Source organism: Crocodylus siamensis, chromosome 15, assembly GCF_052110815.1.
Source record: "Crocodylus siamensis isolate JL-2025a chromosome 15, ASM5211081v1, whole genome shotgun sequence".
Classification (NCBI taxonomy): Eukaryota; Metazoa; Chordata; order Crocodylia; family Crocodylidae; genus Crocodylus; species Crocodylus siamensis.
In genome coordinates, this window is record NC_143409.1 from 36,175,506 (window position 1) to 36,190,765 (window position 15,260).

General features: G+C 42.6%; 1 protein-coding gene across 7 annotated transcripts in view; it reads right to left on the bottom strand.

Moving 5' to 3' along the window:
- The window catches only part of TJP1 (tight junction protein 1), a 279,289-nt gene that overhangs the window by 40,203 nt on the left and 223,826 nt on the right, over nucleotides 1–15,260 (bottom strand). For all 7 annotated transcript variants that reach the window (XM_090028261.1, XM_090028262.1, XM_090028260.1 and 4 more), the window contains 2 exons: nucleotides 3,510–3,652; nucleotides 326–431 (listed from right to left, as the gene is read on the bottom strand). In XM_090028261.1, the coding sequence (XP_089884387.1) occupies nucleotides 326–431; nucleotides 3,510–3,652 (249 nt within the window). The remainder of the gene's footprint in view (nucleotides 1–325; nucleotides 432–3,509; nucleotides 3,653–15,260) is intronic.

Sequence of the window (15,260 nt, forward strand, 5' to 3'; positions counted from 1 at the left end):
AAACTCTATCACTCTAATATTTATGAACAATTAGAAAGATGGAACATCTTACTCTACCATCCTTCCTTTTTCAAGTCTTTGTGACAGGGTATTTACCAGAATTCGCAGATTCACTGGAATCGGACAGGGCTGTGCCATGAACGCTTATACTAGGGCCTCCAACTTGCAACCTCTGGGTTGTCAACAATGTGCCTTTGCACCCCCGCCATCCCAACCCCCTCTTACTCTACCAACTGCCATGTAGATGCTCGTTGAGTTAAATGACAGCTGGGTATGGCTCAACAATTGGGGTATTTTAAAATTTTAAAATAATTTAACATATTACCGAAGCATTCCATCTTCATGAGTTGAACTAGGTAAAGGACCATCAGACGGACTGACTGGTAAATCGACATCTGGCTGTCCTGCTTGTGCGTACACTGGCTTTGGTTCTATTAAGACACCAAGAAAACCATTAGTTTTCTAAACTGTTGGAAAAGCATAACATAATTCATGCTTGCTGTGTCATTGTGAAAATGCAGAGTCCTTCTCCCACACACCTTTAAATTTTCCAAGTGTTAATAATGAAACAGTATTTGGGGTCTGGACAGGTGTTACTTTTCAAGCAGGAGAAACGCTATTCTCCTGCTACAATTTAGGAGTGTATGGGCACTCATGCACTCTCTCCTGCAAGAAACACATCAGATCAGGGAGAAAGATTTTTTCTGCCCAAGAGTTTCTTGCACAGGAACGAATGCCTACATACTTCCTGAGACTAAACAAGAGTCTCTTTCCTGAGCAAGTAGAATTTTTAAAGCTGGTCTTTCTCCTGCACTGGCTCATCCACATCCGCTGTGCTACAGTAACTTGAGCTGAAGTTTCATAACACAGGGAATACTGAATAAATAACTAAATACTATCTTTACAATGGGGAGGGTGGACCTATGTGTACATCAAACACTTCTTTCCAGCCATTTAAGCTTTGAACACCAAGACTTAGGATTTCCACTTGAAGTACCTCTAAACAAAACAGACAAGCCTGACCCAAAGGCTAGGGACAGACATTACACATAAACCAGTTTAAGTGACCAGAATCTGGTCTAAACCTGTAACAGAACAGATGTTCAGTGCACATAAACTGGTTTGAAAATGGCTGAAACTGGTTTGACATAAACCTGGTTGAATGTATTATCAGATTTAAATGATTTGGGTCAAACCAATATATGCAATGCCTGTCCCAGACCCCACCCTGGTTTATGTTAAATCTGAGTCCCCCAGCACCCCAGCATGCTTTCTGGGCTGGGCTCTCTGCTCCAGAGCATGGCTGGCCTCTCCCCTCTGCTCCCTTGCTGGAGCTCTGGCAGAGACTGCAGGCACAGAGGCATCTGCCTGGTTTCCTCCCGTTTCCCCCCCTCCCCGCTAAACAGGGATCATCATCCCCTTTGCTTTATACAGACACCTTAGCATTAGCTAGCAGACTACATGCTGGCCACAGCCCATGCTGTGGCAGACAGCAGTGTTGCCTTAAGGCTTTTTCAAGCTAATCCTAGCTCAGCTAGTAATGTCCCTCCATTCCTCCTCTAAGAAGAGTTTGAACTAATGAGAGAGGCTGTTTGTTTTCTGATAGGGTGATAAATGCTGATAACAGAGTTGATAGATGCTCCGTTATCAAGGGGGGAGGGGAACCCCTCCCTAATCCTGCTGAGGCTTGGCCTTACCCCCCTCAGCTCAGCCCTGTAGAAGGGAAGGGAGGGCTGCTCTCTCCCTCCTCAGCATCTAGCCTGAGCCACTGCAGGCACATGCCTGCATTTCTGGAATATCTGTGCAGTTAAGGCCAAGTTAGATCTGCCTACAAAGATTGAATCAATTCAGGCTCAGGCTTTTTGAATGTCTGTCCCTAGCCAAAGAATTGAGTTTTGCCATCAACCTTACTAAGCAACTCTGCTTCTCCAACTTAACTATACCTCATGCACCCAGAGAGTTTCCTGATACCTTTAACTTATTCCTCAAACTCACCATCCTGAATCCATTTTTTTCTATTTCCTTCCAAGAGGGGGGAAAAAAAAAAAATGACAAAACAAGAAAATTCTCACCCTTTTGTCTGCCTTTTGCCTCCTACAACTCTCCCCTTCCCCTTTGTAGGAGTTTCTTATCTGCTTTTTTCATGTACCTTGTTGCCTTAGTATTTCCACCCCTTCATATCCCATCCCATCATTTCCCTCCTCCTCCTTCTCCTTTGCCAAATGCTGCCTCAACTCTACTCTAGCTCATCCCCCCTCATAATAAACCTATTCCACAGTCCAAAACACATGCCTTCAATCCCAGTCATGCCACTCAGGACCATAATGTGAGAAATATCATTAACCCAAACATCTCTTTACGTCCCTGTATCTTGGCTATGTCTATATCTCAGAGTTTTCTTGGATATCATCTCTAAGGTAGAGATTTCCCAGCTAAAATTCCCATCTCATGTTTTGTTTTTGGATAGAACAAATTCATTCTTTGGCTGCACTCATTCTTTAATAAGGCCGCTAGAAAGATCATTTTCCTTGCCCATCATTTTGTCTATATCCTTTTACTTAAGCCATCTTCTGGCTCCACTTCTCCTTCACATCAAACCAACTACTTGTTTTCACTTTCAAGGTTCTCTATCCACTTTAATTCACTGCTGCAATATTAACTCCTGCAGCTGTTCATACCCCTGATACCAGCATCTATAGCCCACTTGTTATAACATTTTTCAGCTAAGAAACTTTGTGCTTTCTCCCATCCTGCACCTCATTCTTGCAGGTATTTAGAGGGAAGCTCTTTCAAAAGTGCCTCAATACTCTCTTTCAAATACTTCCTGAAAACTACTGTGCTGTGATGCCTAAAACACCCCCAATTTAGTTTGCCTGCTGGTGTGCTGAGACCATCGACTATCAGACTGACCAATATTGTTTCGTTGTTTCCTTGCATTCACCGGAATGCTTGAATCCATCCATAGTCATCTTTCTTATACTACTCTCCAGAGCAGCGATAGCTTTTTCCCCCCCATTCTGTGTTAGTACAAGTGCCTTGCAAAATGGGGCATGAACAGGGAACCTACATGCTACAGTAGCCCTTACAGTTTAGTGGAACTGAGCTACAAGAGGCCATCTATCTTGGTACCCAGAAAAAACAAAATCTCTTATTGACACTGGCCTGTAAAACAACTCTTAGGCAAAACCATACAACAACCCAGTTGTAACAAACGGTTTTTAATCTCAGCATAGAGCATGCTTTCAGAACAGAACCACAAACACAGTAATTTCATGTCCAGAAAAATAACAAAAAGCTTAGATTTTATTCCTGTTGTTTCTTGCTTACATTTCAGCCAAGTAATTTGCACTCATATCATTAGAATGTTCCCCCTCTGAATCTATCACAAATTAAGTTTTTACCTAGTATTTTAATTTTCAGAGAAAACATTCTGTTGGCAGGAAAGATTGCTAATCCTACTGGGCTACATTAGAGATACCATGCATAACTTGACACTTTTACATATATACCTGGCAAAGGTGGAGTCTGTTTTTCATTTGTTTCAACTACAACTTCTTCCATGGTTTTAGAAAGAGGGATATCATCTGCATTCTTTACAGGTGTAGAGATAGCTCCTGGTTTTGATACCCTCTCATCCTCTCTGCTCCGAAGACTACGTCAGAAAAACAAAAAAGCACATTTATTTTAATCTTGTCACAATAATTCTTATATAGAATAACTCTTTTGCCCCTCAAAGATTAGTATTTTTGGTACACAGAGAACTGCCAGCAGTGGCTAAAGAGGTTTTTTTTCCCCCCCTACATTCTCCTGCAGCATAGTATTAATGCAAACAACTGTTTAAGCATTTCGGGTCAAATTCATTCAACATCAAAGACCCTTAAATATACAGTACTGTTCTGCTTAAAAGTCAACATTTTCAGGTTCAACTTAAGGAAAAACAGCTTTTCTCCAAAATGAGAATATTTTATGTAATTCATTCAATATTTCTGTAAAGCTGTACTGAAAAAATGTACTATGGCACCATTAAAGGAAACCCATTGGGGGCCTAAGTGTAGGCTGCCCCTGAACGCAAGTTAAGTGAGATTGTTAAGGTTCTTTGGTGGACAGGGAAGAGGGAGGAAGAGAAGTAGCAGCAGGCCAGGATGGGTTGCAGACTTGTAACTGGAACAATACAGAATCACTATAGGTATGGAGAAGAAAGAGGGAAAGTGTAAAGTGAAAGGCTGCCTTTCATGCCACTTGCTTCACATGGATAGCCTTCTACTGAAACACCATATGGACAGATCTTAGTTCAGCACCAGGACTGAGGTAGACAGCTGGCGAAATCCAGAGGTGTTCTAGATATTGCTAAAATCCCTTCCAAATTTCTAGACTATGAATTTTGAGTTCCTTGATTAACATACTGCTACACATATTAATAATCAAATCCATAATCAATAACAATTAATAACAATCAAATGTAGAAGCTGGTATACTAAAAGCAACAGTACCCAGCGCATCTATTAAAACTGTGCACATATGTAAAAAGACATGTTGTTAGGAAGAGACACTGCTTAAATATTTTTCCTATTGTTAAATGTCAGCTGTAGTTATAAATAAAACTACAGAATAAGTTACCACATTTTTCTATTTACATTTAGACAGCAATACAGATACTACATTAGAAGTAGTTAAGAAAACACTTGTTTCCTTCATGTCATCCCACGGATCATCACAATAACTTCTTCATAATAGTCACTAGCAGGGGTCAACAAGTTTGGCAAAAAAATATCTATAGGCAAATTAAACATACTACACACATAGTCCATCACAATTAAAGGTTTTTCTTTTGGCATTGTGTTAAATCTCCACAGGCCCTTTACTATCAATTTTTTTTAAAACCTGTCTTTTCCAGGAACTAGATGAAGCTAGTCAGCAGCAACTAATATTTGCATCCATAAACTATTGTTGTACCTACAGATGCACATTACACAAAAGTAACAACTGTTTATTTTAAGTATACCAAAGTTATTACTTCAAAGCTATATCTTAAATTACAGGATCAACTATTTTTTTGGTCAGTAACTCTACTAGGACTAGATTGGTACTGAAAGATAAAAATAACTGAAAAATATAAAGCTGGAACATGCTTTTTCTGACAATACTAAGTAGCTGGCATTGAGAACAAGGCTTATTTTACTAACACATCCAGGTACGGTTTCGTTTAGCGCTCAGCCTAAACTGTTAGAAATGTATTAGTTCAAGTGTATTAATTTCATGATAAAGTGCCTAAAATTCGGCACTTAAACAAGAAGGACCCCTGACAGATGTAGTCAGGGGTGCAACAGAATCTGAGGAATTTTATTCCAGATCCCAACAATTGTGTATTCTGCCATGCACAACAGCAAGGCAGGACATGCAATCGCTGGGATCTGGGACAAAATTCCTCTGATCCTATTGCAAGTCTGCCAGGGTGCTGCTCAGCTGGCTGCAGGGGCATGCCAAGGTGCTATAGATAGGAGCTCCCAGATCCCTGTGCCACAGATCAAGCATCAGGCTGCATGGGGTAGCTTTAAGGTTCCTTGGGTAGAGACATTTAAAGCCATGCCATGCAACCTAGTACATATTCAAATTAAAGCACAACATAAACCAACCACAAAATCTACCACATCAAATGTGGACTATCTTTATGGCTGGTTTGCATTTTATTATGTCATAAATTGGCCAAATGGGGGCAAGTTAAAATCTATCACAAAATTCACCCGTTAATGTAGGTCAGGGCCCAAATATTGATACCCCACAAAATCTGCTGCAATCAATGGGAGATGCAATGCTCCTTACTTTTGGAAGTCTGGACATTTATATTGGATATTAAATAAAGGCAATACAACATACCCTCCATTATTAGGCACAGTAATTACTGACACTGAGATGTGCTGTTATTACATGTGTCCTGGTAACTAAAAACAATGAGCAAACTAGCAAGAGAAAGGTGTTAACAGCAGAAGCAAAGTTACTAGCCTGGTAAAGTCTGGGACCTGATATACTGTTGTACATGAATGGTACAGGATAGAGAAAGCAACTGCTGCAGATATGAAGATGAATTAACAACAACAACAACAAACAGTTGTACTTCTTATGGACTTTGTTACAGTTTCACTTATTCCAACAGCCTTTGAGCACACACTTCCTAAAAGGTTTGGATAATCAAGGATGTACTGGAAAGGTCTCTCTTTAAAGCACCCAACTCTGAAATTTGAACGTATCATTTTTAGAAATTAACAAGGTTTTCTAGGTTATTTTCTGCACAGTCTTTTCTCAAAAACAAAAGGGGGAGGATTTTCCACCTTAAGCTACCTAATATACATTATATTTCTTCTGTATGCCCTTCCCTATTCCACTGCTTTGTTTTCAGCATGCGTGCCTAACTGTGAGCAGGAAAACAATGACAATTTTCTCTTGCCCCCTTCCCCCACTGCATCACTTCCGGTCCAAAATGCTCTTGGAGTACCCTAATTGTTTCTGTCAGCATTGTGATCGGCTACCAAGACAACCAATCAGAGTGCAAATAAAGCGAGGCAGACAGACTAGACAGGCTTTTATTATATGAGAATAATTAAAATAGCAATTTACAAAGCAGTAGGGAAAAAAAGTAGTGGAAATAAGCCCTATGATGTTATGTTTCCAATCTATGAGCACTAAACACTAATGATGTTCTACAACAAAAAGTTAGTTTTTAATTGCATCTTTCATACATAACCAGTAACCCAAAATGACTTTACACCTTGTTGCAATATTTATATTTTTACTATTGCATTAGTAACTCAACAGGTACAATTTAAAACTTTAGGTTTTCCATCATGCAGCCTAACACATTAAGTTATACACCACTCTTATTTTGATATCCTTTATTAATAATATCCTTGCCTAAGTACTGCAAGTTAAAGTTTTTAAAAAGCATTAAGAAAATATGCAAGAGAGAAATGAAGTCTGAAGCAACATATTCATTTACACCCTTTAGACTTTTTCCTTATGTTTATCAACCTGTTAACACACAATTCGGCTTGATTTAGTAAGTACCTCATGGTCTGCTTCTTTCCATTTTTGCCATTTATCAGTGGCACCTCAGCTTTTAAATTATAGAGCATGGACTAAAAAGACTACAAACAACAGACTTGGGCAGGAATAAAAATAACATATTACCAAAACTTCCTCCAAAACCAGGCTAACAATTTCCACCATGCAAGACCCATTGCAGTGTAGTAAGAAATTGCATATTCTGGGATTTTCTTTCATATACAAAATTGTCAGGTCTTTTAAACCTTAAAGTCTTTGCTGCTTTCTCTCATGGATTAACATGGAGAACTCAGAATTCAGAATTTAGCTTTACAGTCAACTGCAGGAGAATTATATTAAACTCACAAAATGGTTGTTGTAGTTCCTTACTATGGAATATTTTAAATTATCTAACCTTAATTTTTTTAAAGTTAAACTAGTAAACAGGAGAAAATGCACAGTGGCTTTATACGGTTACTATTCAGTATGAAAGAGTTACATAAAACATCTCCTCTATATATTTAGGGTGCCACTAGATGTTATTCCAATACAGGCAATCACTTTCCTTGCATGATGAAGACATTCATCATGTAAACAGCCACACATGCATAGGACAGGCCGTCAGAAGGGAAAAAGGAACAACAGGTTATACTACTGCTGTTGACCAGCTGGAGGAGCTCCCACTGGTCTGCAGCAACCACTGAAAGAATCAAATGACACGACTAAGGAGTCACCTCCAGGACCCCTGGGGTTTCCCCAGGGACACAAGCATGGAACTGGAAACATCCTGTCAGGCTGGAACAGAGCCTGGGTCTCCAAGACAGCAAGCGGGGGGGGGAGGGGGTCATACTTCCTCACACAAATACAGGGGGCCAGGGATACCCTGCCTGGCCACACAACAGCCTGTTCTGCTGGGAAACAGCAGGCGAGGCTGGGGTGGGGAATGCCTCCCCCCACTCCATGCTTGCTGCTGTCCAGGGTGGCAGACAGTGTCCCAGGCTCCCTTAACACACGGGGGAAGAAGTAAAGCGGGGGGGGGGAAAAAAAAAAAAAAAAAAAAAAGAGTCCTGCGCGCCCCTAACTTGCTCCACCCAGGTAGGCTGTCTCTCGCTCAGACTTCACAGATGTTAGGGCTAGAAGGGACCTCAGAAGATCATCCAGCCCCCTGCCCCAGAGGCAGGAAGTCAGCTGGGGTCACAGGATCCCAGCAGGATATACATTCAATTTTTTCTTGAAGGTGTTCAGAGTAGGTGCTTGAACCACTCCGACGGCAGGCTATTCCAGACCTTGGGGGCTCGGATAGTAAAGAAGTTCTTCCTTGTGTCTAGGCTGAAACAATGTTGCAGGAGTTTATAACAGTTCAACCTCGTCATGCCTTGGGGTGCTCTGGTGAATAGATGTTCCCCCAGATCCTGGTGAACACCCTTAATAAACTTATAGGTGCCCATCAGATCACACCTGAGCCTGAACTTTTCCAGGCTGAAGAGTCCCATGGCTCTCAGCCTCTCATCATAAAGTCTGTTTTTCTGACCTCTGATCATGCACGTGGCTCTCCTCTGGACTCTCTCAAGCTTCTCCACATCCTTTTTGAATTGTGGAGCCCAAAACTGGACGTGGTACTCCAGCTGCGGCCTCACCAAGGCCGAGTACAAGGTGAGAATGACGTCCCGGGATTTGCTCGACAAGCATCTATGGATGCAAGCCAGCATTTTGGTCACTTTACTAGCTGCAGCATCACATTGAAGGCTCATGTTCATCTTGGAAGTTGTTCCAGATCCTAGCAGCCCTGACAGTGAAGAAGTACCTCCTGATGTCTAGTCTAAATCCACCCTCTGCCAGCTTGAGACTTATTTCTTGCAACTCCTGGTAGTGCTCGGGGGAACAGGGACCACCCCCCCAATGCCTGCTGGTCCCCTCTGACTAGTTTGTAAACAGCCACTAGATCCCCCCTCAGCCTTCTCTTGTGGAGGCTGAAGAGGTTCAGGTCCCATAGCCTGTTGTTGCAGGGCCTGCCCTGCTGCCCCCTGATCATGCAAGTGGCCCTCCCCTGGACCCTCTCCATGTTGTCCACATCCCTCTTGAAGTGTGGCGCCCAGAACTGGATGCAGTACTCCAAATGCGGCTTGACCAGTGCCCTTGGACCTGCTTGAGAGGCACTGGTGGATGCATGCCAAGGTGCGGTTGGCCTTCCTGACCGTGTCCCCACACTGTCGGCCCATGTTCATTTTGGCATCAGTAACGACTCCAAGATCCTCGTCAGTGCAGAGGCAGAAAAGAAGGGACTTCCCCAGCCTGTAGGTATGGTGCTGGTTCTTCCTCCCCACATGCAGCACCTTGCATTTGTCAGTGTTGAAACCCATCCTGTTCTCATCCGCCCACCCCTGCAACCTGTCTAGGTCCAACTGCAGCCTATTCCTCCCTTCTAGCATGCCCACAACCCCCATCTTAGTGTCATGTGCAAGTCTGAATAGGGTGCTTTTTACCCCCTCATCCAAGCCACTGATGAAGATGTTGAACAGTGCGGGCCCGAGGACCGAGCCCTATGGAACCCCACTGCCCACATCCCTCCAGCTCGAATAAGACCCATCCACTACCACTCTCTGGCTGCGGCCCTCCAGCCAGTCAGTGACCCATTTGACTGTGTAGGTGTTGGCACCACAGTCCCCCAGTTTTTTAATGAGAACAGGGTGAGAGACAGTGTCAAAGGCCTTCCTAAAGTCCAGAAAGACTACGTCCACTGCTACCCCTGCATCTAAGGATTTGGTGACCTGGTCGTAGAAGGTCACCAGGTTAGTCTGACAGGACCTGCCTCTAATGAACCCGTGTTGGTTGCCCCTAAGCACAATCTCCCCTGCTGGCCCCTCGTGGACATGCGCCAAGATAGTTCTCTCAAAAAAGCTTACCCAGGACCGAGGTAAGACTAACCAGCCTGTAGTTTCCTGGGTCCTCCTTTTTTTGAAAGTGGGAACCACATTAGCCCTTTTCCAGTCCTCTGGCACCACACCAGAGCACCACGAGTGCTCGTAAAGCTGTGCCAGGGGTCCTGCAATGACCTCTGCTAATTCCCTCAGCACTTCAGGGTGGAGATCATCAGGACCAGCTGATTTAAATACGTCCAGTCCCTCCAGAAGCTCCCTAAGTTCCCTGTTAAACACCAGCAGGTTCTTGTCTGTCCATTTCCTGAGCCTGTCAAGGTCAGCCTGGATCGCCCTCCTGTTCTCAGGTGTGGATGCTTTATCCCAAAGTTTGGTATCATCGGTGAACTTGGCAAGTCCGCTTCTGACTCCAACATCCACATCATTAATGAAGACGTTGAACAACATAGGACCAAGGACAGAGCTTTGAGGGACCCCACTTGTCACAGGGTACCACGACGATTAACTTCTGTCAGCCACTACCCTCTGGGTCTGACGACAGAGCCAATTCCCCAGCCAGCGGACCGTGGTGGACCCGAGGCCACAGTTGGCCAGTTTTGCCAAGAGGTGATTATGGGATACCAGATCGAAAAGTTTTTTGAAGTCAATATATACAACATCAATCTCCCCTCCCTTGTCCAGGTGATAGGTCACCTGGTCATAAAAAGAAACGAGACTGGTCAAGCAAGACCTACCCGCAACAAACCCGTGCTGGCTATCCCTCAGGATGTTGCTGTCAGCCAGTCCATTAGGAATGGCCTCTTTAATAATCTTTTCTAAGACCTGGCCCAGGATAGAGGTCAGGTTGATGGGCCTGTAGTTTGCCAGATCCACTCTCCTCCCTTTCTTGAAGATAGGCACCATATTGACCTTCTTCCAGTCTTCGGCCACTTCACCAGAGTGCCAGGAGCTCTTGAAGATCTGTGCCAGGGGCTGAGCTATGATGCTAGCCAGTTCCTTGAGTACCCTGGGGTGTAAACCATCAGGGCTGGCTGAATTGAAGGTGTCCAGCCTCTCAAGGTATTCCTTCATGAGGTCAGCGTTGATGGAGGGTAAGGGATCTCCCTCACTCGGGCCTCAATGATCCATTGGGGTGGGGGAAGAAAATATTAGAACTTCTATTTATATAAATATACATATATGGGGGTGTGTGCTCAAAAATTTTTTACTGATAGGGGTGCATGATCAAAAAAGTTTGGAGACCACTGGTCTAGGAGGCCTGCTGCTCAGGAGACCTGGGCTTCATGTTGTGACTGGGCAGGGTATCCCTGCCTTCCTGTACTTTTGTAGAAGTGGCAAGAGGAATGCTGCCCAGGAAACTCCAGCATGGCAGGGAGTTCCTGCTCACCTGCTCTATGCCTGCATAGGTGGTGGATGGAGAGAGATTTCTCCTGCTGGGTGCTGCTGTGTAGGGAGAATCAACCTAGGGATGAGAACTGTGTTGAGACAGGGATTTCCTCCTTGTTGAAAAGTTTACACTGGAGATGGAGCAATGCACCCTGAGATGCTGGAGGACAGGCAGATTGCCATCATGTGACATATTCCTTGCTACACATACAAATTAAAGCTGGATAGCAACCAGCTGTCAAGTTAGTACACAACTTTGATGTCTAACTTTATAGCGGGTTAGAGCTTTTTGTGTGATAGGTACTTTGCACGTGTAGCTGGTCTCAGTTAGTAGCACATTTAAGCAGTTAATTGCACGGTAACTAACGTGTAGAGAGGACTTTAGAAGTGACACTGCAGTATACCTACAGTGTTTACTTCACTATCATGCTTCAGTAAGGCAGCCAATCTCTAGTTAATGAAAATAAGATGTAGTTAAGTGCCAACTGGCATGTATTCTCTACTACGAAGACAGAAGCATTAAGACATGATTTACAGAGGAAAGTATTTGTATTTCAAGACGTGACATCAAAACTCATGAATTACGCTTACAATATTCATAGTAAAATTAAAGTTACTCTGCCAACTACAGTTTAAGAACTGCAGATATTCTAAAGTTACTAATTTAGAGTCATTCAGTCTCACCATTCTACTATACTGTGCTCACTTGAAACCAATGCTAATATTAAAAATCTTCATGTATTAGGTGACAAGACTTTCCTTAAAAGCAAATTTAAGATTACACAGTTACAAAGCCATAAAGGCATCAAAATGCATTGCCCTTACAAAAATCAACATTACAACGGAATCATAAGCTTTTGTAAAGGTTTTTTCATATTAGAATTTAGATTGCTGACAGTCATGCAGTTTGAAAACTGATGCGCATTATAAAACACCAAGTAGGTAATAGTCAAAAGAGATATTAAAGGATCTTTACAAAGAAACATACAATGTCCTATAGAAATGCCAGAGTGAACTCATTCAGCCTTACAGCACAGCTAATTAACCCAGCAAGACTCATGCTAACAGTTATACAGTAGGACCCAGATCATTCACATTCCAGTCATTTCCAACCCACTCAATCTGTAGCAAGTTGCCAAACTAAGAAGGAACCATTCAGTTGTTTGTTGTGGCTTTTACTTCAAAAAGCAATGCTTTTCTAATCAGCTGGAGCTCATTAGCACTCCGATCAGCTGCATGGACAAGTGGCACTCTTTGAAATAAAAGTCACAGCAATTAGCAGGAAGACCTCAATGGTTCTGTGCAGTCCTGTATACCTCAGATTACTTGATCCTGATCTTTGAAGGAAAGATAGAAACCTAACCCTGTGAAATATCTGGGTTCTACTTGTTTGGAAACCCGAGCTATTTTTTTCAGAGCAAGCTCATGCATCTTTGCACAGTACTACATTAAAAAGTACATAATTATACCCTAAATGTTACTGGGCCTGTTTCATTATTGTAATATTCCAATATTCCGCAGTGTAACACCTAGTGTTACAGGAGCTCAGGTGGCATAAACAGAGTCATGCATTAGCAAAATCAGTCCCAACAGTTGCTTATTAAAGAAACTGCTCATTCTGAATAACTCATTACTAAGACTCCAATATTAATCCTGCTTAGATGCATTTTTCTTCATAAATATGATTTTGTGAAAAAAATAGAAGACTAAGCTGACAGTAAAAATCACTTTGTTCACAACATTGGTTGTATTCCTCAACTAGCTAGGTTTCCACAATGAGACTGAACCAAACCACTGAAGTGACAAGGAGAGGGCAAATGCAGAAGTGAAAGAAAGAAACATTGCAATTAACCTGCAAGCACCCTTGGGAGCAGACCCAAGGAGGCCAAATGTCACCACAGAAACACTGTTCAAGCAAGTATTTTCAGCCCACTGGTTATGGACACTTACTTTCAAATATTTATTTGGCACTGTAAACATAAATTATTTCACTGTTTTAAAGGGCCTCTGAAGTTAGAAATTTAATTTTCATATCTAACAAAGATGATTCTATTCATTTTTTCCACCTACCAAGCTAGTAAATTTCATGGCAATCTTTACTGCTGAAGAGACACTCCCTCAAAAAACTCTGAAGTTCATTCTTCAGTAGAAAAAGGATAGAAAATTTGTAACAATTCCCACATTCCTACCTAGATACTTGGCATACCACTACTGATATGTCAATGAATGAAGAAGTCTGTAGGAAAACAGAACAGCTTAGCAGTACATCAAAATAAAAGAACTAAAACTTGACTGGGAAAAAGATCACTGAAGCAAAAGTATGATTGGACTAAAAGAAAAAAAAATACATAATAGCACTAACATTTGGATTGTTCTAGTTATACAGTGAGCACACAATAAATGTCACCCTGCTACAGGAAGTGACTCGATGCTGTCATTGTTTCCAGGGGACAGAAACTTGTTAAAAATTACAGCTGCATTTCCCATGAGTCATCGAAGGTGCTATTTCACTGTGCATGTATTCTGACAATATTGCTTTTACTTCTAAACATCTGTGCTGTGTCAGGGACTTTTTTAGTATGCTTAACACTGCAACATTTTTAGATAACCTTCAGACTCAAAAATGTAAAGGTACGCTTCAAGTTATTTCTATCAATGGTGGTTCTATTTCTTTTTAAAAATGAATCCATCAACAGACTAAGTAAAAAAAACTGTGATATGTAACAAGAAAATGTTTTGTGTTTTCACATAAACCCTTCAAGTCAGAACAACATTTAGGCCCTGTCCACTGCAGTGCTTTTAGCTTTTTTTAAAATAGATCAAAAGATGACAATATAAAACCAAAGATGGGCATTTTCTAAAGTGTCCTCAGCACAGATTTTGGCTTTATCCCAACATGCATGACATTCTAGTTTTTCAACAGGGTGTTTTAGATTAAAAAAGAATAGTCTTGTGAACTTTATTGAACATACAGCTGAATTTTACAGTGAAGATTCTGTTCAGTCATAGTACTTCTTCCTTAAATGAAGTGCAATGCTACCATACACCAGTTCCAATGCCCTTCTTGTTGAAACAAATCCAGTCCAAAAGATGGAAAACAGATATACTTGTTGCACACCAATTCAAAGACGTGCTCATACTCAAAGGGCATGTAACATTAAGTTAAGGCCCTACGAGATAGTTCTTCTACATTATCTCAATGAACTTGCAATATGCTGCAGGACTAGGGCTGTGCGAAACTTCGGGTGCTGATTCAACATGGAGCAGATTCGGCCCGATTCAGCGGCCGAATCGCCAAATCCAAATCAGGAGACTAATAAAAAGGTCTGAATCGATTGGAAGCCTCTGAATCAATTCAGAAAAAATTTGGAGAAAGATTCGTCTTCATTCACTGCCGCAGGGAGCTGGACCCAGCAGTAAGCGGGATGGAGGGGGGGGAACAGACCATGAGAGGACCTCCGCCAGGCCCCATCCCCTGCCTGCTCCCCCAGTTCTGCTAAGTGCCCCCTGTCCCCCACCTGCTCTCCCAGCCCCATCAATGGCTGCTCCACCCAGCCCCAACATCCCAGCATTTGGGGGGGAGGGGAGGGAGCCCTGTATTCACTGGCTGCGGCAGCAGCCATCAGGACCTCTAGAAGTTCACTGCAGAGCCCTCTATACAGTGCAGGAAGTGGGGGGCAGCAGGGATCGCCCCCCTACCTGGCAAGAGCCACTGAGTGTAGGGCTTTTTTTTTTTTTTTAAAAGAAAGTCAGGACACTGGGGCCGGGCAGCCATCGACAGGGCTGGGAGAACAGGCGGGGACGGGGCCTGTTCAGTTTGGATCTCCAAATCAGATTCAGCCAAATGCATTTGGGGCAGTTTGGGAATCCGAATCCAAAGCAAATACTAGCCACTTCGCGCAGGCCTATGCAGGACTTGGTCATTAGTTGTATTGTCATAGCACTTCACTTGGAAATTTTGGA